The sequence below is a fragment of the Cherax quadricarinatus genome, chromosome 6 (assembly GCF_038502225.1).
Source record: "Cherax quadricarinatus isolate ZL_2023a chromosome 6, ASM3850222v1, whole genome shotgun sequence".
NCBI lineage: Eukaryota > Metazoa > Arthropoda > Malacostraca > Decapoda > Parastacidae > Cherax > Cherax quadricarinatus.
In genome coordinates this window covers 70,047,321-70,067,747 of record NC_091297.1, presented here as the reverse complement: position 1 = coordinate 70,067,747, position 20,427 = coordinate 70,047,321, and the positions used below count along the sequence as shown (strand labels likewise).

Genomic DNA, 20,427 nt, shown 5'->3' with positions numbered 1-20,427 from the left:
TATTTCTTATGGGGGATAATTCGGCTTACGATAATTTTGTCTAACTATGAGCTCTCTGGAACGGATTAATATCGTTAGCCGAGGGTCCACTGTATACAGTGGACCCCCTCATACCGTTGGCCTTACATAACGTTAAATCCGCATACCGATACATTTTATCGCTAAGATTTTGCCTTGCATACCGCTAAAAAACCCGCTCAACGCTGTTCGTCCGAGACACGTCTATGTGAGGCCTGAGCCAGCCTCACATGTTCCGCCGGTGGCATTGTTTACAAGCCAGCCTCCGCGGTAACATCCAAGCATACAATCGTAACATGTCGTATTATTACAGTGTTTTTGGTGATTTTATCTGCAAAATAAGTGACCATGGGCCCCAAGAAAGCTTCTAGTGCCAACCCTGTGGTAAAAAGGGTGAGAAATAATATCAAAATACTGTGGTACCATGGTCAACTGCTGATGCTGATGCTGCTGCTGCTGCTGTAGCACTGTCAGTTGCTGTTGCTGCTGTAGCACCGTCAGCTGCTGCTGCTGTACCACCATCAGCTGCTGCTGCTGTTGCTGTTGTAGTACCGTCTGCTGCTGCTGCTGTAGTACCATCTGCTGCTGCTGTAGCATCGTCTGCTGCTGCTGTAGCATCGTCTGCTGCTGCTGTAGCACTGTCAGCTGCTGCTACTGCTGCACTGTCAGCTGCTGCTGCTGCTGTAGCACTGTCAGCTGCTGCTGCTGTAGCACTGTCAGCTGCTGCTGTAGCACCGTCAGCTGCTGCTGCTGCTGTACCACCATCAGCTGCTGCTGCTGCTGTTGTAGTACCGTCTGCTGCTGCTGTAGCATTGTCTGCTGCTGCTGTAGCACTGTCAGCTGCTGCTGCTGCTGTAGCACTGTCAGCTGCTGGTGCTGCTGTAGCACTGTCAGCTGCTGCTGCTGCTGTACCACCATCAGCTGCTGCTGCTGCTGCTGTAGTACCGTCTGCTGCTGCTGCTGTACCACCATCTGCTGCTGCTGTACCACCGTCAGCTGCTGCTGCTGCTGCTGCTGCTGTTGTAGTACCGTCTGCTGCTGCTGCTACTGCTGTAGTACCGTCTGCTGCTGCTGTAGCATCGTCTGCTGCTGCTGTAGCATCGTCTGCTGCTGCTGTAGCACTGTCAGCTGCTGCTGCTGCACTGTCAGCTGCTGCTGCTGCTGTAGCACTGTCAGATGCTGCTGCTGCTGTAGCACTGTCAGCTTCTGCTGCTGCTGTAGCACCGTCAGCTGCTGCTGCTGCTGTACCACCGTCAGCTGCTGCTGCTGCTGTTGTAGTACCGTCTGCTGCTGCTGTAGCATTGTGTGCTGCTGCTGTAGCACTGTCAGCTGCTGCTGCTGCTGTAGCACTGTCAGCTGCTGCTGCTGCTGTACCACCGTCAGCTGCTGCTGCTGCTGTACCACCGTCAGCTGCTGCTGCTGCTGTTGTAGTACCGTCTGCTGCTGCTGTAGCATTGTCTGCTGCTGCTGTAGCACTGTCAGCTGCTGCTGCTGCTGTAGCACTGTCAGCTGCTGCTGCTGCTGTAGCACTGTCAGCTGCTGCTGCTGCTGCTGTAGCACCGTTGTTGGTGTGGTTATTGAGAATACCAAGAAACAATTAACCCCAGAGGGTTAGCCACCCAGGATAACCCAAAAAAGTGTGTCATCGAAGACTGTCTAACTTATTTCCATTGGGTCCTTAATCTTGTCTCCCAGGATGCAACCCACACCAGTCGACTAACACCCAGGTGAACAGGTAAAAACGCCTGGAACTAGTGCTCATATTGGTGAATTTAAAGCCAGCAAAGGTTGGTTTGAGAGATTTAAGAATCGCTGTTGCTGGATCAGTCAGCTGTTGCTAGATCAGTCAGCTGTTGCTGGATCAGTCAGCTGTTGCTGGATCAGTCAGCTGTTGCTGGACCAGTCAGCTGTTGCTGGATCAGTCAGCTGTTGCTGGATCAGTCAGCTGTTGCTGGATCAGTCAGCTGTTGCTGGACCAGTCAGCTGTTGCTGGACCAGTCAGCTGTTGCTGGACCAGTCAGCTGCTGCTGCACCACGGTCAGCTGCTGTTGCACCATCAGCTGTCTCTGAACATGACTCGTACCGAACCTGTCCGTCCAGCCTGAGCGCCTGCCTTGCCGTCATTGTTTACAAGCCAGGGTGGCCGGTTGCATGCATACATTTGATACATTTTGTATTATTCCATTATTTATAGTGCTTGTAACTGCTAAATAAGCCACCATGGGCCCAAAGAAAGCTTCTAGTGCCAACCCTGTGGTAAAAAGGGTGATAAATACTATCGTACCACAGTCAGCTGCTGCTGCACCACAGCTGCTGCTGCTGCACCACAGCTGCAGCTGCACCATGGTCAGCTGTTGCTGCACCCAGCTGCTGCTGCACTATGGTCAGCTGCACCACAGCTGTTGTTGTTGCTGCACCACCATCAGCTGTATTACTCGAAGATGTGGAGAGACTGTTGTTGGTGTGGCTTAATGTGAAACAATTACCGAGAAACAATTAACCCCGGAGGGTTAGCCACCCAGGATAACCCAATATACTAGCCCCCCTTAAATCAGGGATAATCACAGATAGCACTACAGACCACTACCCTACCTTCCTCTTGACAAACATTAGTAAACCACCACTTGAATACAACAAAGTTTCATTTAGACTCCATGATGAGGCCTCAATAAGGAAGTTCACAGCTGACCTAGAGACTGTTGACTGGCCTACAGAATTCTCCAAGGCCAATGGTATTGACGACTGGACAGACATTTTTCTTAACAAACTACTTAGACTATACAACAAACACTGTCCTATAAAAACGAAACAGATCACAAACAAACGGCTTGGTTGCCCATGGCTAACCAGCACCATTCTGAAATCCATTGATAAGAAACACCAATATGAAAAGCAATATAGACAGGGCTTAATACACAAAGATATTCTTAAACACTATTCATCAGTCCTCACCAAAGTAATAAAGAAAGCCAAACACCTATACTACTCCAGTAGATTCACTGACACAAGAGGAGATATAAAAAAGACCTGGAAAACACTCTCTCAGATTCTAGGGACCCACAAACTGAAAAAAAACAAGAATATTGTCCTAACTAAACCTAATGAAACACCAATGCAACCCACCGACACAGCTAACAAGATAAACGACTTCTTCTCAACCATAGGTTCTAATCTCGCCAATAAAATCCCACGTACCAATGCCCATGCCGGGGACTACCTAGATGGGAATTTCCCAAATTCCTTCTATCTTGCTCCAACTGAGCCCACGGAAGTCACCGAGATTATAAAGTCACTTAAAAATAACTCAGGGAATCTGTCTCATGTCCCACCATTATTGTACAAGAGAGTGGCCCATGTCCTCTCGCATACTATCTCATTGATTTTTAACAAGTCACTAGAAGCTAGCACCTTCCTGAAACTACTCAAGATGGCAAGGGTTACACCAATACATAAAGGTGGTGACCCTACAGATTTAAACAACTATAGGCCAATATCAAACTTACCATTGCTATCCAAAATCTTTGAGAAACTCGTGGACAGGAGACTATATTCATTTATAACGTCACAAAACATACTCAACCCCTGCCAATTTGGATTCAGGAAAAATAAAAGCACTAACGATGCAATTATAAAAATGCTAGATCTTCTTTACACAGCATTGGAAAATAAGGAATATCCACTAGGAATTTTTATTGACCTAAGAAAAGCTTTTGACACAGTAGACCATGGCATCCTACTCCACAAACTTGACCATTATGGTATAAGAGGCCATGCGCTTGCATATTTCAAATCTTACCTTACTAATAGATATCAGTATGTCACCATTAAAGACACAGCATCAACAGCACAGCCACTTGATACTGGAGTTCCGCAGGGAAGTGTCCTTGGTCCCCTGCTCTTCCTCATATACATCAATGATCTTCCAAATGTATCTCGACACCTGAACCCCATTCTCTTTGCTGACGACACGACTTATGTCATCTCTCACCCTAATCTTGCAACCCTCAACACCATTGTTAATGAGGAGCTGATCAAAATATCGACTTGGATGACAGCCAATAAACTTACGCTTAACGTTGACAAAACCTACTACATTATGTTTGGTAGCAGAGCAGGAGATGCGCAAATTAACATTAAGATTGACAACACTCTAATTACCAGGCATAATGAGGGCAAATTCCTAGGCCTATACCTCGACAACACCCTGAACTTCAGCACCCATATCCAACACATAACGAAAAAAGTATCCAAAATGGTTGGGATCCTCTCCAAGATATGATACTACGTGCCGCAAACTGCCCTTCTCACACTATACCACTCACTTATATATCCATACCTCACCTATGCTATCTGTGCTTGGGGATCAACTGCAGCAACACACCTAAAGCCAATAATAACCCAACAAAAAGCCGCAGTAAGAATAATCACTAAATCCCATCCCTGGCAACACACCCCCCCACTCTTCATAGATCTAAACTTACTCCCTGTTCAGTATATCCACACTTACTACTGTGCAATCTACATCTACAGAACCTTAAATTCCAATATTAACCTTGACCTAAAACACTTTCTTGATAGTTGTGACAGAACCCACAGGCACAACACCAGACACAAACATCTCTATGACATTCCCCGTGTCCGACTAAACCTTTACAAAAATTCAATGTATGTCAAAGGCCCTAAAATCTGGAACACCCTACCTGAAAATTCCAAAACTGCAGACACATTCATCACCTTCAAAACTACCATCAGAAAACATCTTATCTCCCTGATACACCCTGTCAACTAATAATACGAATACCACCTGGTGGTTCACACTTACACTTTCACTCACCCATTTGACCATAAACAGAAATATCAATCTCAATCTCAAAATAATGAATCTTAACTAGTCAAGAGTTGGCCTGTGATACTCCAATACTGAAACTATGTATAGTGCCAAAACAAAAGCATTCACATTGCTAAACTCACAACTAGTATTTAGTCACTTAGCCATAATACCAACTTATCTCATAATTCTGTAACATTTTAAACCTAAGATTTAATATAAGTCTGCCCGACATGCCTAGCCATGCTACTCGTTCTAGTGGTACACTCTGTAATTATTATTTTACTACATGTAAACCACACAATAACCAAATTCTGTAAACTCAGCATTGTAATACTTATAGAGAATAAAGTTTGAATTGAATTTGAATTGAATTGAATTGAAAGTCAGTGCATCATCGAGGACTCTAACTTATTTCCATTGGGGTCCTTAATCTTGTCTCCCAGGATGCAACCCACACCAGTCGACTAACACCCAGATGAACAGGGAAAAATGCCTGGAACTAGTGCTCATATTGGTGAATTTAAAGCCAGCAAAGGTTGGTTTGAGAGATTTAAAAATCGTAGTGGCATACACAGTGTGATAAGGCCTGTTCTGGAAGAAAATGCCAAACAGGACCTACAGTTCTCAGGAGGAAAAGTCACTCCCAGGACACAGTGTCTCATCAGTCATTGCTGCATCTTCAATAAAGGTAAGTGTCATTTATTCTTCATTTAGTAGAGTAGTACATGCACAATATATACTGTGCATGTACTACTCTACTATTGTGCATGTATCCTTCTCTTTGTGTGTAGGAAAATGTATATTTCATGTGGTAAAAAAAAATTTTCATACTTTTGGGTGTGTTGCACAGATTAATTTGATTTCCATTATTTCTTATGGGGAAAATTCATTCGCATAACGATAATTTCGCATAACAACGAGCTCTCAGGAACGGATTAATATCGTTATGCGGGGGTCCACTGTAATAAACTTTGCATGTTTATATGCTATGTAATGTGTTTCTTATATAATTTTGAAAATATAATAGATGGATTAATGAAAATGTCTATATTAACATAAATTAAGACATTTAACCCTTAAACAGTCCAAAAGTATATATACGTTCTCTCGTGTAGCGCCAAAAACATATACAGTGGACCCCCGGTTAACGATATTTTTTCACTCCAGAAGTAGGTTCAGGTGCCAGTACTGACCGAATTTGTTCCCATAAGAAATATTGTGAAGTAGATTAGTCCATTTCAGACCCCCAAACATACACGTACAAACACACTTACATAAATACACTTACATAATTGGTCGCATTCGGAGGTAATCGTTATGCGGGGGTCCACTGTATATACATTTCGTTTGTCAGTTATTCAACATTGGCACAATAGGCCTGAGTCGCCTAGACATGAAAGAATGGGTGTGCGCACTCAGTGTGCACCATATGAAAAAAATTGCGGATGCCTGGGTACCACATGCTCTTTTTTCCTATAAAAAAACCAATTGTTTTTTTTCTCAAAATATTCGGGACACTGTGCAGGTGAACATATACATGTATATATGTCTGGACCGTTTAAGGGTTAATGTGGCAAAGTGATTATTAAATATACATCACATAGGGGTAGGGGTCGGCCTAGGAAGGGTTGGAGGGAGGGGGTAAAGGAGGTTTTGTGTGCGAGGGGCTTGGACTTCCAGCAGGCATGCGTGAGCGTGTTTGATAGGAGTGAATGGAGACAAATGGTTTTTAATACTTGACGTGCTGTTGGAGTGTGAGCAAAGTAACATTTATGAAGGGATTCAGGGAAACCGGCAGGCCGGACTTGAGTCCTGGAGATGGGAAGTACAGTGCCTGCACTCTGAAGGAGGGGTGTTAATGTTGCAGTTTAAAAACTGTAGTGTAAAGCACCCTTCTGGCAAGACAGTGATGGAGTGAATGATGGTGAAAGTTTTTCTTTTTCGGGCCACCCTGCCTTGGTGGGAATCGGCCGGTGTGATAATAAAAAAAAAAAAAATAATAATAAACATACCATGTTTATATGCTATGTAACATGTTTCTTATATAATTTTGAAGAAGATATAATAGATGGATTAATGAAAATGTCTATATTAATGTAAAATAAGGCATTTAATACACCGGTGATCATTAATAAATATACATCGCATATAAACATATGTTTTTATATACAGTGGACCCCCGCATAGCGAACTTAATCCGTGCAAGAGGGCTGGTCGTTATGCGAAATGTTCGCTATGCGAATTAATTTTCCCCATAAGAAATAATGGAAATAAAATTAATCCGTGCAAGACACCCAAAAGTATGAAAAAAATTTTTTTTTACCACAAAAAAATGTTAATTTTAGTACACACAAACTGAAAAAGGCATGCACAATTACATGACACTTACTTTTATTGAAGATCTGGTGATGATTGATGGGATGGGAGGAGGGGAGAGAGAGTGTTAGTGTTTAGAAGGGGAATCCCCTTCCATTAGGACTTGAGGTAGCAAGTCCTTTTCCGGGGTTACTTCCCTTCTTCTTTTAATGCCACTAGGACCAGCTTCAGAGTCACTGGACCTCTGTCGCACAACAAATCTGTCCATAGAGCTCTGTACCTCCCGTTCCTTTACGATTTGTCTAAAATGGGCCATAACATTGTCATTGAAATAGTCACCAGCACGGCTTGCAACAGCTGTGTCAGGGTGATTTTCATCCATAAAGGTTTGCAGTTCAACCCACTGTGCACACATTTCCTTAATTTTTGAAGTAGGCACAATGGATTCCACAACTGGCATAGGCTTCTCAGTGTTAGCCCCAAACCCTTCAAAATCTTTCTTAATTTCCATACTAATTCTCACCCTTTTTACCACAGGGTTGGCACTAGAAGCTTTCTTGGGGCCCATGGTCACTTATTTTCCAGAAACAGCACCGAAAACACTGTAATAATACGAAATATTCCGAGTGTATGCTTGAATGTTACCGCGGAGGCTGGCTGGTAAACAATGGACGCGTCTCGGACGAAGGTCGCTGAGCGGGTTTTTGTCCACTATGCGGGGCAAAATTTTGGCGAACAAAGCGTTCGCTATGCGGATTGTTCGCTATGCAAGGCGTTCGCTATGCGGGGGTCCACTGTACTATGTAACGTGTTTCTTTGGGCTCATGGTTGTTTATTTTGCAGTTGCACTCAATCAATAACCACAAAAAACAATGGATTGTAGCAAAATGTTTGGATGAATGAGCAGAAGCTTCCTCACTCGCCCAGAGACAAAGCCAAACTGACTCGCAAGTGACCCCAGCCAGTGGATGGACGCCTCCCAAATGGCAGATAACTGAATTAATGGCCGATAACCGGGCACCGAAAAATTGGCCGATAACCGAGTTGGCCGATAACTGAACTGGCTGATAACTGAACTGGCCGATAACCGGGGGTCCACTGTACTGAGAAAGAGGGGCACTGCAAGGGAGGTAGGTGCCTACAGAGGGTAAGAGCAAGAACACAGAGGGGGGAAAAAATAAATAAAAAATGAAGGAATACCCAAGGCAGAAGACAACCCAAAGGAGAAAAAGGAAAGAGGAAAGGGGAAGAGGGAGAAGAAGAAAAAGAAAAAAGAAGAAAAGAGAAAGAAAAAGGAATCAGGTTAAGTCACGGGTGTTTTGAAGTTTGGAGCATTTTACAATGTAGTGGGAAAGGAAGGTGTCTACAGAGAGGAAGCCAGGACTAAGATTCATACAAGGAAAGTTGTGTACAGTGGACCCTTGAATTTCATCCCCCTTGAACATCGTGAATTTTGGAAATCGGAGAATTTTTTCATCAAAATACAGTGGTCCCTCGTTTATCCATTCCTGGAAGTGTGACGATTATTGAAATACACAATTTTTGAATAAATTTTCCCCATAAGAAATTATGTAAATACAATTAATCCATTCCTGACACCGAGAAGTATCAAAACAAAAAATTTTTTTACATGAAATATAGATGTAGTACATAAACAATACAATGCGACATGATGGCTGAAACATTAACAGCATAACACTTACCTTTATTGGCGATTATTCTTAGTGTATGGAAGACTGGAGGAGGAGAGAGATTGGATTTGTTACTGTTGGGAAGGGGAATCCACTTCCATCAACACCTCAGGTACCAAGTCCCTTTCTGGGGTTACATACTTCTCTTCTCTGTTTCTTAATGCCACTAGGACCAGCTTGAGAGTCACTGGAGTCCTGTCTCACAAAAAAAGTGTCCAGAGAGCTCTGTTTCTCGTATCTCTTTAAAACTTCCCTAAAATGGGCCAAGATTCTGTCACTGTACAAGTTGCCGATATGGCTTGCAACACTCTTCTCAGGGTGATGTTTCTCCATAAATCTTTCCATCCTACCCCACATTTCAAAAATCTCCTTAATTTCTGAAGAAGGCACCTTCTTCCATCTCTCTTCCTCCTCCTCTGCAACAAGATTCTGAGCTGTGATCTGTTGCTGTTCCTGCTGAAGCTCTTGCAGCTCCTCAGTGGTTAGTGCTTCATTGTGGTTCTCCACCAACTCTTCCACATCCTCCAAACTCACATCCAACCCCATTGAAACTCCCCAAAGCCACAATAGATTTCACAATTGACATAGGTTCATCAGGGTCAGCCACAAACCCTTCAAAATCCCTCTTGTGGACACAATCTGGCCACAATTTTCTCCAAGCAACAACAGCTTCCATGATTTCCTTCTTCTTTGCCACGATGGAAGATATTGTTGTATGGGGTTTGTTATACATCCTGGCCAGTTCGGCCACACGTACACCACTTTCATATTGTTCAATGATGTTTTTCTTAAATTCAATCGTATTTCTCAACTTCTTTACCAAAGGCTTGGCACTAGGAGCTTTCTTTGGAGCCATGGTAGCTTATTTAGCACTTGCAAGCACTAAAATGAATGGAATATTATGAAATATTTCGTATGAACAAGTGAGGGGACCATCGCTCACTGGTAAACAATGTCACACTGGCTGGGAAAGGAGGCCGAGGTGGCTCAGAGCTGTGAGTGTGCGTCCAGGATGAACGACGATTAGCGAGTCAGCCGACCATTTTGCGAGCCAATGTTTGGACAAAAATAACGCAACAATTTCCGAAAAGGACGACTATCGAGCCCGACAATTATCGAGGGAACGCTGTATTGGCTTGATTTCTGTGATTTGGCTTAGAAATTGGCAAAATGCATCTGAGCGGCCTCCCAGGCGCTGTGGGCACACAAACACCATTCAAAATCAGTCTGGCATTGTACAGTGGAACCTCAAAAATCGAACTTAATCCGTTCCAGGAGCTAGTTCTAAATTCGAAAAGTCTGAAATTTGAATCAATATTTCCCATAAGAAATAATGGAAATACAATTAATCAATTCCAGAAACCCAAAAATATTCACACAAAAAATACATTTTATAGAGATTAATTACAGTTTTACATACAACAAATACCATAGTTTTTAATTATGTATAGTAATGCATATAAAATAGCATTTTTATTTACCTTTATTGAAGACTGGTGATGGCATCTGGAAGATAGGGAGGAGGAGAGAGGGAGTTGGGGTTAGTGTTTGGAAGGAGAATCCCCCTCCATGAGGACTTCAGGCAAAGCCCTCTCTGGGGTTACTTCCCTTCTCTGTCTTTTAATGCCACTAGGACCAGCTTGAGTCACTGGGCCCCTGTCTCACAAAATAACTGTCCACAGTCCTCTGTTTCTGGTGCCTCTTTAACATTTCCCTAAAATGGGACATGGTTCTGTCACTGAACTTGTTGCAAAGATGGCTTGTTTCAGCTTGCTCAGGGTGGTACTTCTGCACAAACATTTGAACATCATTCCACTTGGCACAAATCTCCTTAATCTTTGAAGAAGGCACCTCATCCACTCCCTATATTAACACCTTTCACAACATCAGCTTCCTTGATTTGTTCTTTCTTTGACAGGATAGAACCGATGGTCGACTTGTTTTTTCCCATACATCCTGGCAAGCTCAACAAGTCTCACACCACTCTCATACTTCTGTATTATTTCCTTCTTCACATCTATGGTGTTTCTCACTTTCTTTACCACAGGGGTGCCACTAGCAAGTTTCTTTGGGTCCAAGGCAGCTTATTTCACAGCCCCACAAGCACTAAACACAACGAAATAATCGTAAAATGCATGAATGAGAGCGCAGGTTAGTGTTCACTCAAGCCTAAACTAAGCTAGACTGCTCATGGTGCCTGCGCGGGGACGCAGACAGAGCGAGCGGCAGACAGGTCCCGTGCCTGGCGGTCCAAAAATAGGGGCGCATTCGATAATAGGGACACAGTTTGTCCGAAAAAATGGTCCAATTTTCGAAACGTTCGATATGTGATACGTTCGATTTTTGAGGTTCCACTGTATCTTGGCGAGTGACGATCACCTCATGCGTTCATACAATACATTTCTTAATATATTTTATTTGTTTTAGTGCTTGCAACTGCTAAATAAGCCACCATGGGCCCAAAGCTCTAGTGCCAGCCCTTTGGTAAAGAAAGTGAGATGACAACTAAATCCAGGGGTCCACTGTACCAGAAATGTTATAAATAGTGCAAAGGTGACATTAAAACAATATCAAAGATGGCTGACACAAACCCACTACCATTATAGTATGCTCCTTGCTTAGAGACAACTTCATTTACCGACATTGTCTTAGGAATGGAACTCAGTCGTTAAGTGAGGAGTGGCTGTATTGACTTTTGTTGTGATTAATTCACCAAGACCCTCTCTCATGTAATACTATAATGCAATTGCAATACAAACCTTCTCCAGTTTTCCTCTCTTACTCTGGGGAAAGAGATCTCTAGGCAGGATATTATCAGCAGTATTTGGAATGTATAGACTACCAGAGGACTTGGCCAGGTGTGCTGCCAAGTGCCAGTGGGAGGAACGGAGGGCAGCAGTGAGGGGAGTGAGGCCTGAAAACCTGTCCACTATGAAGGCCAATGCACCAGCCTGTTCTAGGAATACTGTGGTCAGCCTGCAGTCTTCCTTAGCTGCTTCTACCATCAGCCTGAAACATTAGTCAAGATTTAGTAAAATAAATACAATAGACTCTTACATTACACTGTAGTTACGTTCCAGAAACTGTCTTGTTAGATAAATCCGTGTTAGATAAACTGAAGAACTTAAGTCATGATGCATTTGGGAGGTCATTGATATAAATAAGAAAGAAGAGAGGACCTAGGACACTTCCCTGTGGCACTCCAACAACTACAGGATGAGTATTGGAGGTTACGCCATTTGTGTATACATACTGGTGTCTACTGCTATGATAAGATTTTAGGTACAGTGGTCCCCCGCTTTTCATAGTTCCCGGCAATCGTAAAATTCGCCAATCATAGGGGTATTTTCGTATAAACATGGACTCGCTTTTCATAGGTCGACTCGCGAGTCGTAGTTCGTCCGGGACGCGTACGCACGGCGTGGGCCAGGGCGGCAGCCAGTCTGGCATTGTTTACCAGTGAGCGAAGGTCCCCTCGCGTGCTCCAGCGAAATATTTCATAAAATTCCATTTATTTTAGTGCTTGCAAGTACTAAATAAGCTACCATGGCTCCAAAGAAAGTTCCTAGTGCCAAGCCTGTGGTAAAGAAGGTGAGAAATACGACTGAATTTAAGAAAACCATCATTGAACAATATGAAAGTGGTACAAGTGTGGCCGAACTGTCCAGGATGTATAAGAAACCCTACACAATCTTATGTTCCATAGTGGCCAAGAAAAATGAAATAAAGGATGCTGTTGTTGCAAAGGGAGTAACTATGCTGACAAAAATGAGATCACCAGTACTGGAAGAGGTTGAGAAGTTATTATTGGTATGGATAAATGAGAAACAATTAGCAGGAGATACTCTTATGACTTCGTTTATTTGTGAAAAGGCTAGGCAGTTGCATGAAGATTTGGTAAAGAAATTGCCTGCAAATAGTGGTGAAGTGAGTGGATTTAACCCTTTGACTGTCGCAACCCCGAATCCTGAGGTGTCTCCTGGTGTCGCAAAATTTAAAAAAAAAAAATTATTTTTTCTTATGAAATGATAGAGAATCTTTTCCCGATTGTAATGACACCAAAAAAAAAAAACGAAATTTGATGGAAAACTGAAGGAATTATGCTCTCGCGAAGTTAGCGACCTCGGCGCTGTTTACTAATCGGCGATTTCGCCCACTTTGAGCCCTATTTTCAGCTAATTCCATTGTTCCAGTCGCCCAAACTCATAGCTATTTCTTTAGAGCTCCATTTTTTCTATCGATTGAGTACAAGAAACTGCCCATTTACCGATTTCAACTACCTAATAATGTGGTCAGAAATTTGCAATTTGGCCAATTTCACGAAAACTAAAAAATATGACAATTTCAAAATAAGGTCCAGAATGAACAATGCAGACATTCCTGGCTCTAAAATAAAATTTTTTTTGCTCATCAGTCATGTCTCCAGGCCCCTCTGATATTACTCTTGCTTTCTATTTTGAATTTTTATTCAAACAAAAAATAGAAGACTTACTATTATGCAGACTACTGCAATACTGTAATAATTGTATAAATAACATCAACCCATTCATGACTGCATATTAGAATGGCTAGTTGGACATTTATTGGACAATGGCATCATTTGTTTACTTTTGAACATTGGCAAAAATCATTCCATTCTATCAAATGAGACCAAGAAAACGAGAATACAACCATAAATACTATACGAAAATAGACCACAAAGTCGGCATTTTAATTAAAAAAAAAAAGGTCAGAGTTTTTTTTTCTCATTATGCACTGCGTGCTCCAGGATTTTTTTTATATGGTGCACACTGACCACACAGACCCATTCTCTCACATGTGGGCCTACCAGCTTTCTCCTGCTTGATTTGAAGCCGCTAGAATTTATGAGTATATATACGTCAAACACGGTACCTCATAAGACGTATATATACGGCCGCGACAGTCAAAGGGTTAAGGCCAGCAAAGGCTGGTTTGAGAGATTTAAGAACCGTACTGGCATACACACTGTGGTAAGGCATGGTGAGGCTGCCAGTTCGGACCGCAAGGCGGCTAAAAAATATGTGCATGAATTCCAGGAGTACATAAACAGTGAAGGACTGAAACCTGAACAAGTGTTCAATTGTGACGAAACAGGCCTCTTTTGGAAGAAAATGCCAAAGAGGACCTTCACTACACATGAGGAAAAGGCAATGCCAGGACATAAGCCTATGAAAGACAGGCTGACGCTAATGTTCTGCGCTAATGCTAGTGGGGATTTCAAAGTGAAGCCATTACTAGTGTACCATTCTAAAAATCCCAGAGTGTTCAGGAAAAACAATGTTATGAAGAGTAAATTGTTTGTGTTTTGGAAATCTAATAGTAAGGCATGGGTCACGAGGGAAATTTTCGTCGAGTGGTTCAATGAAGTGTTTGGCCCTAGTGTGAAGGAGTATCTCCTGGAAAAGAAATTGGATCTCAAGTGTGTGCTAGTAACGGACAATGCACCTGCTCATCCTCCAAACTTGGATGACCTAATTTTCGAGGAGTTTGGGTTCATCACAGTAAAGTTCTTGCCCCCGAATACCACTCCTCTCCTCCAATCCATGGACCAGCAGGTTATTGCAAACTTTAAAAAACTCTACACAAAAGCAATGTTTCACAGGTGCTTGACTGTGACCACAGACACTCACTTGACCCTAAGGGAATTTTGGGGAGAACACTTCAGCATCCTCCACTGCATAACCCTTATAGGTATGGCTTGGGAGGGAGTGACTACCAGGACTTTGAACTCTGCCTGGAGAAAATTGTGGCCAGATTGTGTCGACAAGAGGGATTTTGAAGGATTTGGGACTGACCCTAATGAGCCTATGTCTGTTGTAAAATCAATTGTGGCACTGGGGAGTTCTATGGGGTTGGATGTGAGTTTGGAGGATGTGGAAGAATTGGTGGAAGAGCTCACCACTGAGGAGCTGGAAGAGCTTCAGCAGGAAGAGCAACACATCGCAGCTCAGAATCTTGCTGCAGAGGAGGAGGAAGAGAGATGGAAGAAGGTGCCTTCTTCAGAAATTAAAGAGATTTTTACTATGTGGGGTAAGATGGAAAGCTTTATGGAGAAACATCACCCTAACAAGGTTGTTGCAAGCCAGGTTGGCAACATGTACAGTGACAAAGTCTTGGGCCATTTTAGGGAAGTGTTAAAGAGACGCCAGAAACAGAGCTCTCTCCACAGATATTTTGTGAGACAGGACTCCAGTGACTCTCAAGGTGGTCCTAGTGGCATTAAGAAACAGAGAAGAGAAACAACCCCAGAAAAGCAAATGGTACCTGAGGTGTTGATGGAAGGGGATTCCCCTTCCAAACTACAAACAGTCCACTCTCTCTCCTCCTCCAGTCTCCCATACACCAAGAAGAATCTCCAATAAAGGTAAGTGTTATGCTGTTAATGTTTCATTCATCATTTCCCATTGTATTGTTTATGTACTACATGTATATTTCATGTTAAAAATTTTTGTTTTAATACTTCTGGGTGTCAGGAACGGATTAATTGTATTTACATTATTTCTTATGGGGAAAATTGATTTGTAAATCGTAAATTTCGTTTATAGTAACAGCTCCAGGAATGGATTAATTACGAACAACGAGGGACCACTATAATTGAGAGTGTGTCCTCTGACCCTGCAATGCTCTAGTTTTAGGTGCAAGATATTGTGATCCACTGTATCAAATACTTTTGTAGGTCTATGAAGAGCCCTAGAGGATATTTTGTTTTTTTTCAATTGCTGTATATAGTAATTCAAGCATCTGAATAATTGTATCATCCATTAACTGCTTATCTCACCCGACTGATAACTCATCATGCAACAAATATCGTTGGAGCGCAGCTGAATTGCTGCTGGAACTCTTATATGTGAACTGTGACCAGTGATATACCTAGTGAAACACAAACATTGATTTGAAGTGGCTGTAGGAGGCCTTCCTTCACTCCACCTCGCCTGTCTCCCCTCCTTCCTCGATTTGGAACTCAGCCATTCGCCTCTATTTACTTATGGTCTAGAGGCGGTTTTTGCCAGACCACGTAAATGCTTGAGAGCCCGTGTCAGTCCACTGTGCCGCACTCCATTCATCTTACGAATATGTCTCCTGTGTGCCTACCTGCCTGCTACAAGCAAATATCCAAGTGGTTGACACGGGCTTAGCAAGCACATTCAAGCAAGCTTGAAAGCAGCACTCCAAGCTAGCCAGGACAAGCTAAGGCAGCCTGCAGTTACAGCTCCTGACCCCCAGCATGTCTACGTATACGTTCTACAGTGCTGCTGGCGTACCAGTGTTTCCTGTAGTGGCTTAGTTAAGAACAATTTAACGAGCATTGCAGTACTAACTTTTTAAGTGGGACATGCCAGAAGTTCACCTATAAACATAATAAGTTTCTGCTAAGTGCATTCACCACAGAGTGAACATTCTTCTGTCATATGTGTGCTAGAAGTGTTAAGTGCTGCAGGTTTGTTGTAACTATTTGCACAAGTGGATTAAACTGACTTAGGACATTGTGCTACCATCAGTACTTACGTAGGCTTAAAATGAGTGAGGAATGTCTGGCCTGCTGGGTGACCTTGAAAATGGCACTATAAGACCCGCATGCCACTTACACCCATACTGCGTGTGTCTAGTGAGGTGAATGTCCCTTCCTCGACTTTCCTATTCACCGGTATCCCTTAGCTCGTCGCCATTATCTACATATGGGATAAGAGCGAGTTTAGCCGATCCAGGATAAACAGCACTCCAAGCCAGCCAGTGAAGGCCAAGTTACATGCAGTTACATCTGTTCTGAATCCCAGAATGCCTTTGTGAACGTTCTACAGTGTTCCGGCCATACCTTCGGTGTTGTGAGAACTCTTGTGTGTGAGTTGTGACTGGGGATATACCTAGTGAAACACTGGAATTAGTTTTCCGTTTTGAAAGGCTAGTACCTGGTAACTCCTTTGGAGACGGCTTTTTAACTGTAACAAGCCAGAGGTTCATCTATAAACATATTAAGTTTGTGCTAATTTGTTTGTCCACAGTGAAAATTTGTCTGTCATTCCTAGACACGTGTGCTAGCTGTGTTAAGTGCTGTGGGTTTGGAGTAATTAATGAGTAGTGCAATATTGGTAACTCTCGAGACGACTGTGGCCCCGTGAATGACCTTGAAAATCGCACTGCGACCCGCAGGCCACTACACCCATATTGCCTGTGTCTAGCGAGGTGAATATCCCTTCCTTGTCCCTTCTATTCACCGGTATCCTTTAGCCCATCGCCAGTGTGAAACTCCTGTCAGCTATGAGTATAGCTGATGGTGTTGACGTAGATGATGGTGAAGGCAGATTTGAAACATATTTTAGTAAACAGGCTCGGAAAAAAGAACGAGGCTTTCAGAGAAAGCTTGCTGAAAGCAATACAGTTGGCGCACACCCTCCCAAAGCTGTCAGGTTAGATTTCCCTAACAACACTGATCAAGAGACCAAGTGTAACTGGTTTTTCGAAGCTAGTACAGACAACCTAGAGAAAACAATCAAGTTTGTCCACGATGAGGATAACTACGTCTTTGTGCCTAATGAATCAGCATTTATAGACAAACTTCTCACTCGTGAATATGCCAACATCAAACTCCGAGCAGCCCCACCAAGGGCACATAAAGTGCTTATTGTCATCTATAACGTCAACAAGCACTTGAATCCTCAATATCTGGTGTCAGAGCAAGTTGCAAGCCCTCGTCGACTTTCCAACGGTCTGATATTAGCTGAGTGGACTGGCCAGGGGACTCTGCCACGCTATATTCACTCCCGCGCAGCCCTCAACAGACGCTATTACATTGCATTGTACAGACCTCCTCAACGTCGATGTTATAAGTGTCAACGTTGGGGCCACATTGCCAGGAAATGCCCATCTAAGTCACACTGGTGTGCAGTGTGTGCCAATGCTCATCCTTCTGAACGGTGTTATGATATGATCAAACAGCAACAGACTGTTGCTAAACAATGTATCAATTGTAAGACCTCAGGAGTCACAGCAGCTCATACTGACTGCAGTGTGAGGGCTGATTGCATCGCAGCCAACCGCACTTCACCCTGTACCCCTCATTATGACCCCCCAGGACTACCAGGTACCTGGAGTCTGAATACTGGCTCATGCCTGCCCTCAGACAATGGGGTTGAGCACCTCACCTGGGGAGCACGTCAACAGACCCCCATCACGTCGGCTGTCAATACCAGCCTAGCTGAGTCAGCTGACAGTCAGCCAACGAGCTCAGCTGACCGGGACTTCACGTCTCCAGATGTTCCAAGTCTTGCTCCTGTGGTATACAACCTGATGTCGCGCATAAAAGTACTGGAAACACAACAATTTCTCCTGAAACAACAACTTGAACAACACAAGGAAAGATGTGTAGAGTGTACCAATAACAAGATTGTTACAATCTGTGAAAGCAAGTATAAGGTTGCTGAACAAGGTGGTGGTGGTGTTCTTAATTACAGTAATGACGAATATAATACTTGTGTTGATAACTATAGTGAGCATCATAATGAAGGCTATGGTGTCAATGATGTTAGTAATAGTGATGACCATAATGGAAGTGGTGGTGAAGAGTGTGATGAGGGCAATGGTGTCTATAATGTTAGTAATAGTGATGAGCATAATATAAGTGGTGGTGAAGAGTGTGATGAGAGCGGTGGTGTCTATAATGTTAGTAATAGAGATGAGCGTAATATAAGTGGTGGTGCAGAGTGTGATGAGGTTAACCACATAGACATTAATGTTGAATACAATACTGTTGATAAATGTAATGAACACAATGTTGGTAGTGGCGCTGGTGATGACAGTTGTAGTGTTGTGTGTAATGTTAGTGGAGGAGGGAATGTGAGTGGTGGTGTCACCTATCATACATTCACAGATAAACAGCGTCATGCTCTGGGTTTAGGAAGACTCCCACGAGGCCTTACAACTGGAGGTGCACTTAACAAACTCATGGACAAGGGTAGCACTGTTGACATTGATAAGGTCTGCTATTTAAATAAACAATTTTTTCATTATGCTGAGAAACTCAAGATGATCCCAGGACTACTATAATGGATCAAAACTCGTATAAACTTTCTATATTAAGCGGGAATATTGCATCACTTAGAAAAAGATTTCCTGACCTTCATCATAAAGTAACCACCGAACCCATTGATGTTGTGTGTCTACAAGAGTGCAGAGTCCCTGAAAAATCCCAACCCCCTAAATTACCATCATTTGTTGCATATAACCTCAAATCTACTAACTCTTGTGTTCTATATATTAAAAAATCGCTTCCCCATCAACTTCTTGCACACAAGAAAACAGAGGGGCTACAATATCACGGTGTTAGGATTTATATAGGGAATTCTGCTCTCAACATATTTAACTTGTATGCTCCTGCTGATAAATTTAATTATTTGGAGCTCCCAACTTGTGCTTATTCTGAGCCTACTCTTATTATTGGCGATTACAATGCGAGACACAAAAGCATTGCAAACTCACAGTTTGGTAATCGTAATGGCAATCAACTGTTGTCACTCTTAAACAGTCATGATAATGTCCAAATTGTAGGTGACCTTGAACCCACACATATATATGGAGGCGTCCTTGATCTGTGCCTGGGCTTCAACATTACTTCTGCCAGCTGTGAGTCTTCCATTGTAACAGATATAGCGTCTGATCATTTCCCTAGGCTAACCTCACTAGATATTGGTAATACTATCCTTCCTGGTGGGATATTCAAACGGAAACGTTTTAATGTTCCCACTGATCAGCATGATGACTTTGTTGCACATGTGACTGACTGGTATAATTCCTATGAGTGTTCCTCTGTAGAGACCTTTAACAATGATCTTGTGAGCAGTATTCAGAACTACTTAGAGCCGCCACTGAAACCTCTTGGTACTCTAAACCCAACAAACTTCCATAATAATCGTACCTCCTTCAAAAACCATACTTATTACAATGATTCTAAACTTCGTACACTGAAACGTACTGCTTGCAGACTAGGCCTAGCCTATAGAAAACATCGTACCCCTGGAATGCTGAGGCTCTTCCAAACTGCCCTTGCTGCTGCCAGAGAGAGTATGACAGAGCTGCGGCAAACAGACTGGGAAAAATTTGTCAATGGTCTTAATGCTCACACCCCACTTAGCCGAGCATGGAGGGACATAAATAGAATTAAGGGTAACAGAACTGGGCAGATCACGCACCCTCATCCCTTACATAGGGGGAATGAGTTAGTCAGTGCTTGGGCTGCTACATCTAGCTATGATAATCTTCCCAGTACCACACAGGCAAAATTAAATGACAAATATGATGCAAGGGAGAGACTTGTTTGCTTTATGCTCAGCAAGGCAGATGATTGCAACATTCCTTTCACTAATTATGAACTTGATGCAGCACTAACTAAGGGCAACTCCACGTCACCTGGTGAGGATGGTATTACTTACAACATACTCAGATTGCTGTGTCGAGTACCAGGTAATCCATTACTTGAATTATATAACACGAGCTATGTAACTGGGGAGCTCCCTCAATCTTGGACCAATAGCCTCATCATTCCAATTCCTAAGCCCA

General features: G+C 42.9%; 1 protein-coding gene across 7 annotated transcripts in view; it reads right to left on the bottom strand.

Moving 5' to 3' along the window:
* Window positions 1–20,427, bottom strand: part of LOC128693120 (ankyrin-3) — a 358,860-nt gene that overhangs the window by 20,029 nt on the left and 318,404 nt on the right. For all 7 annotated transcript variants that reach the window (XM_070081932.1, XM_070081926.1, XM_070081969.1 and 4 more), the window contains one exon: window positions 11,616–11,865. In XM_070081932.1, the coding sequence (XP_069938033.1) occupies window positions 11,616–11,865 (250 nt within the window). The remainder of the gene's footprint in view (window positions 1–11,615; window positions 11,866–20,427) is intronic.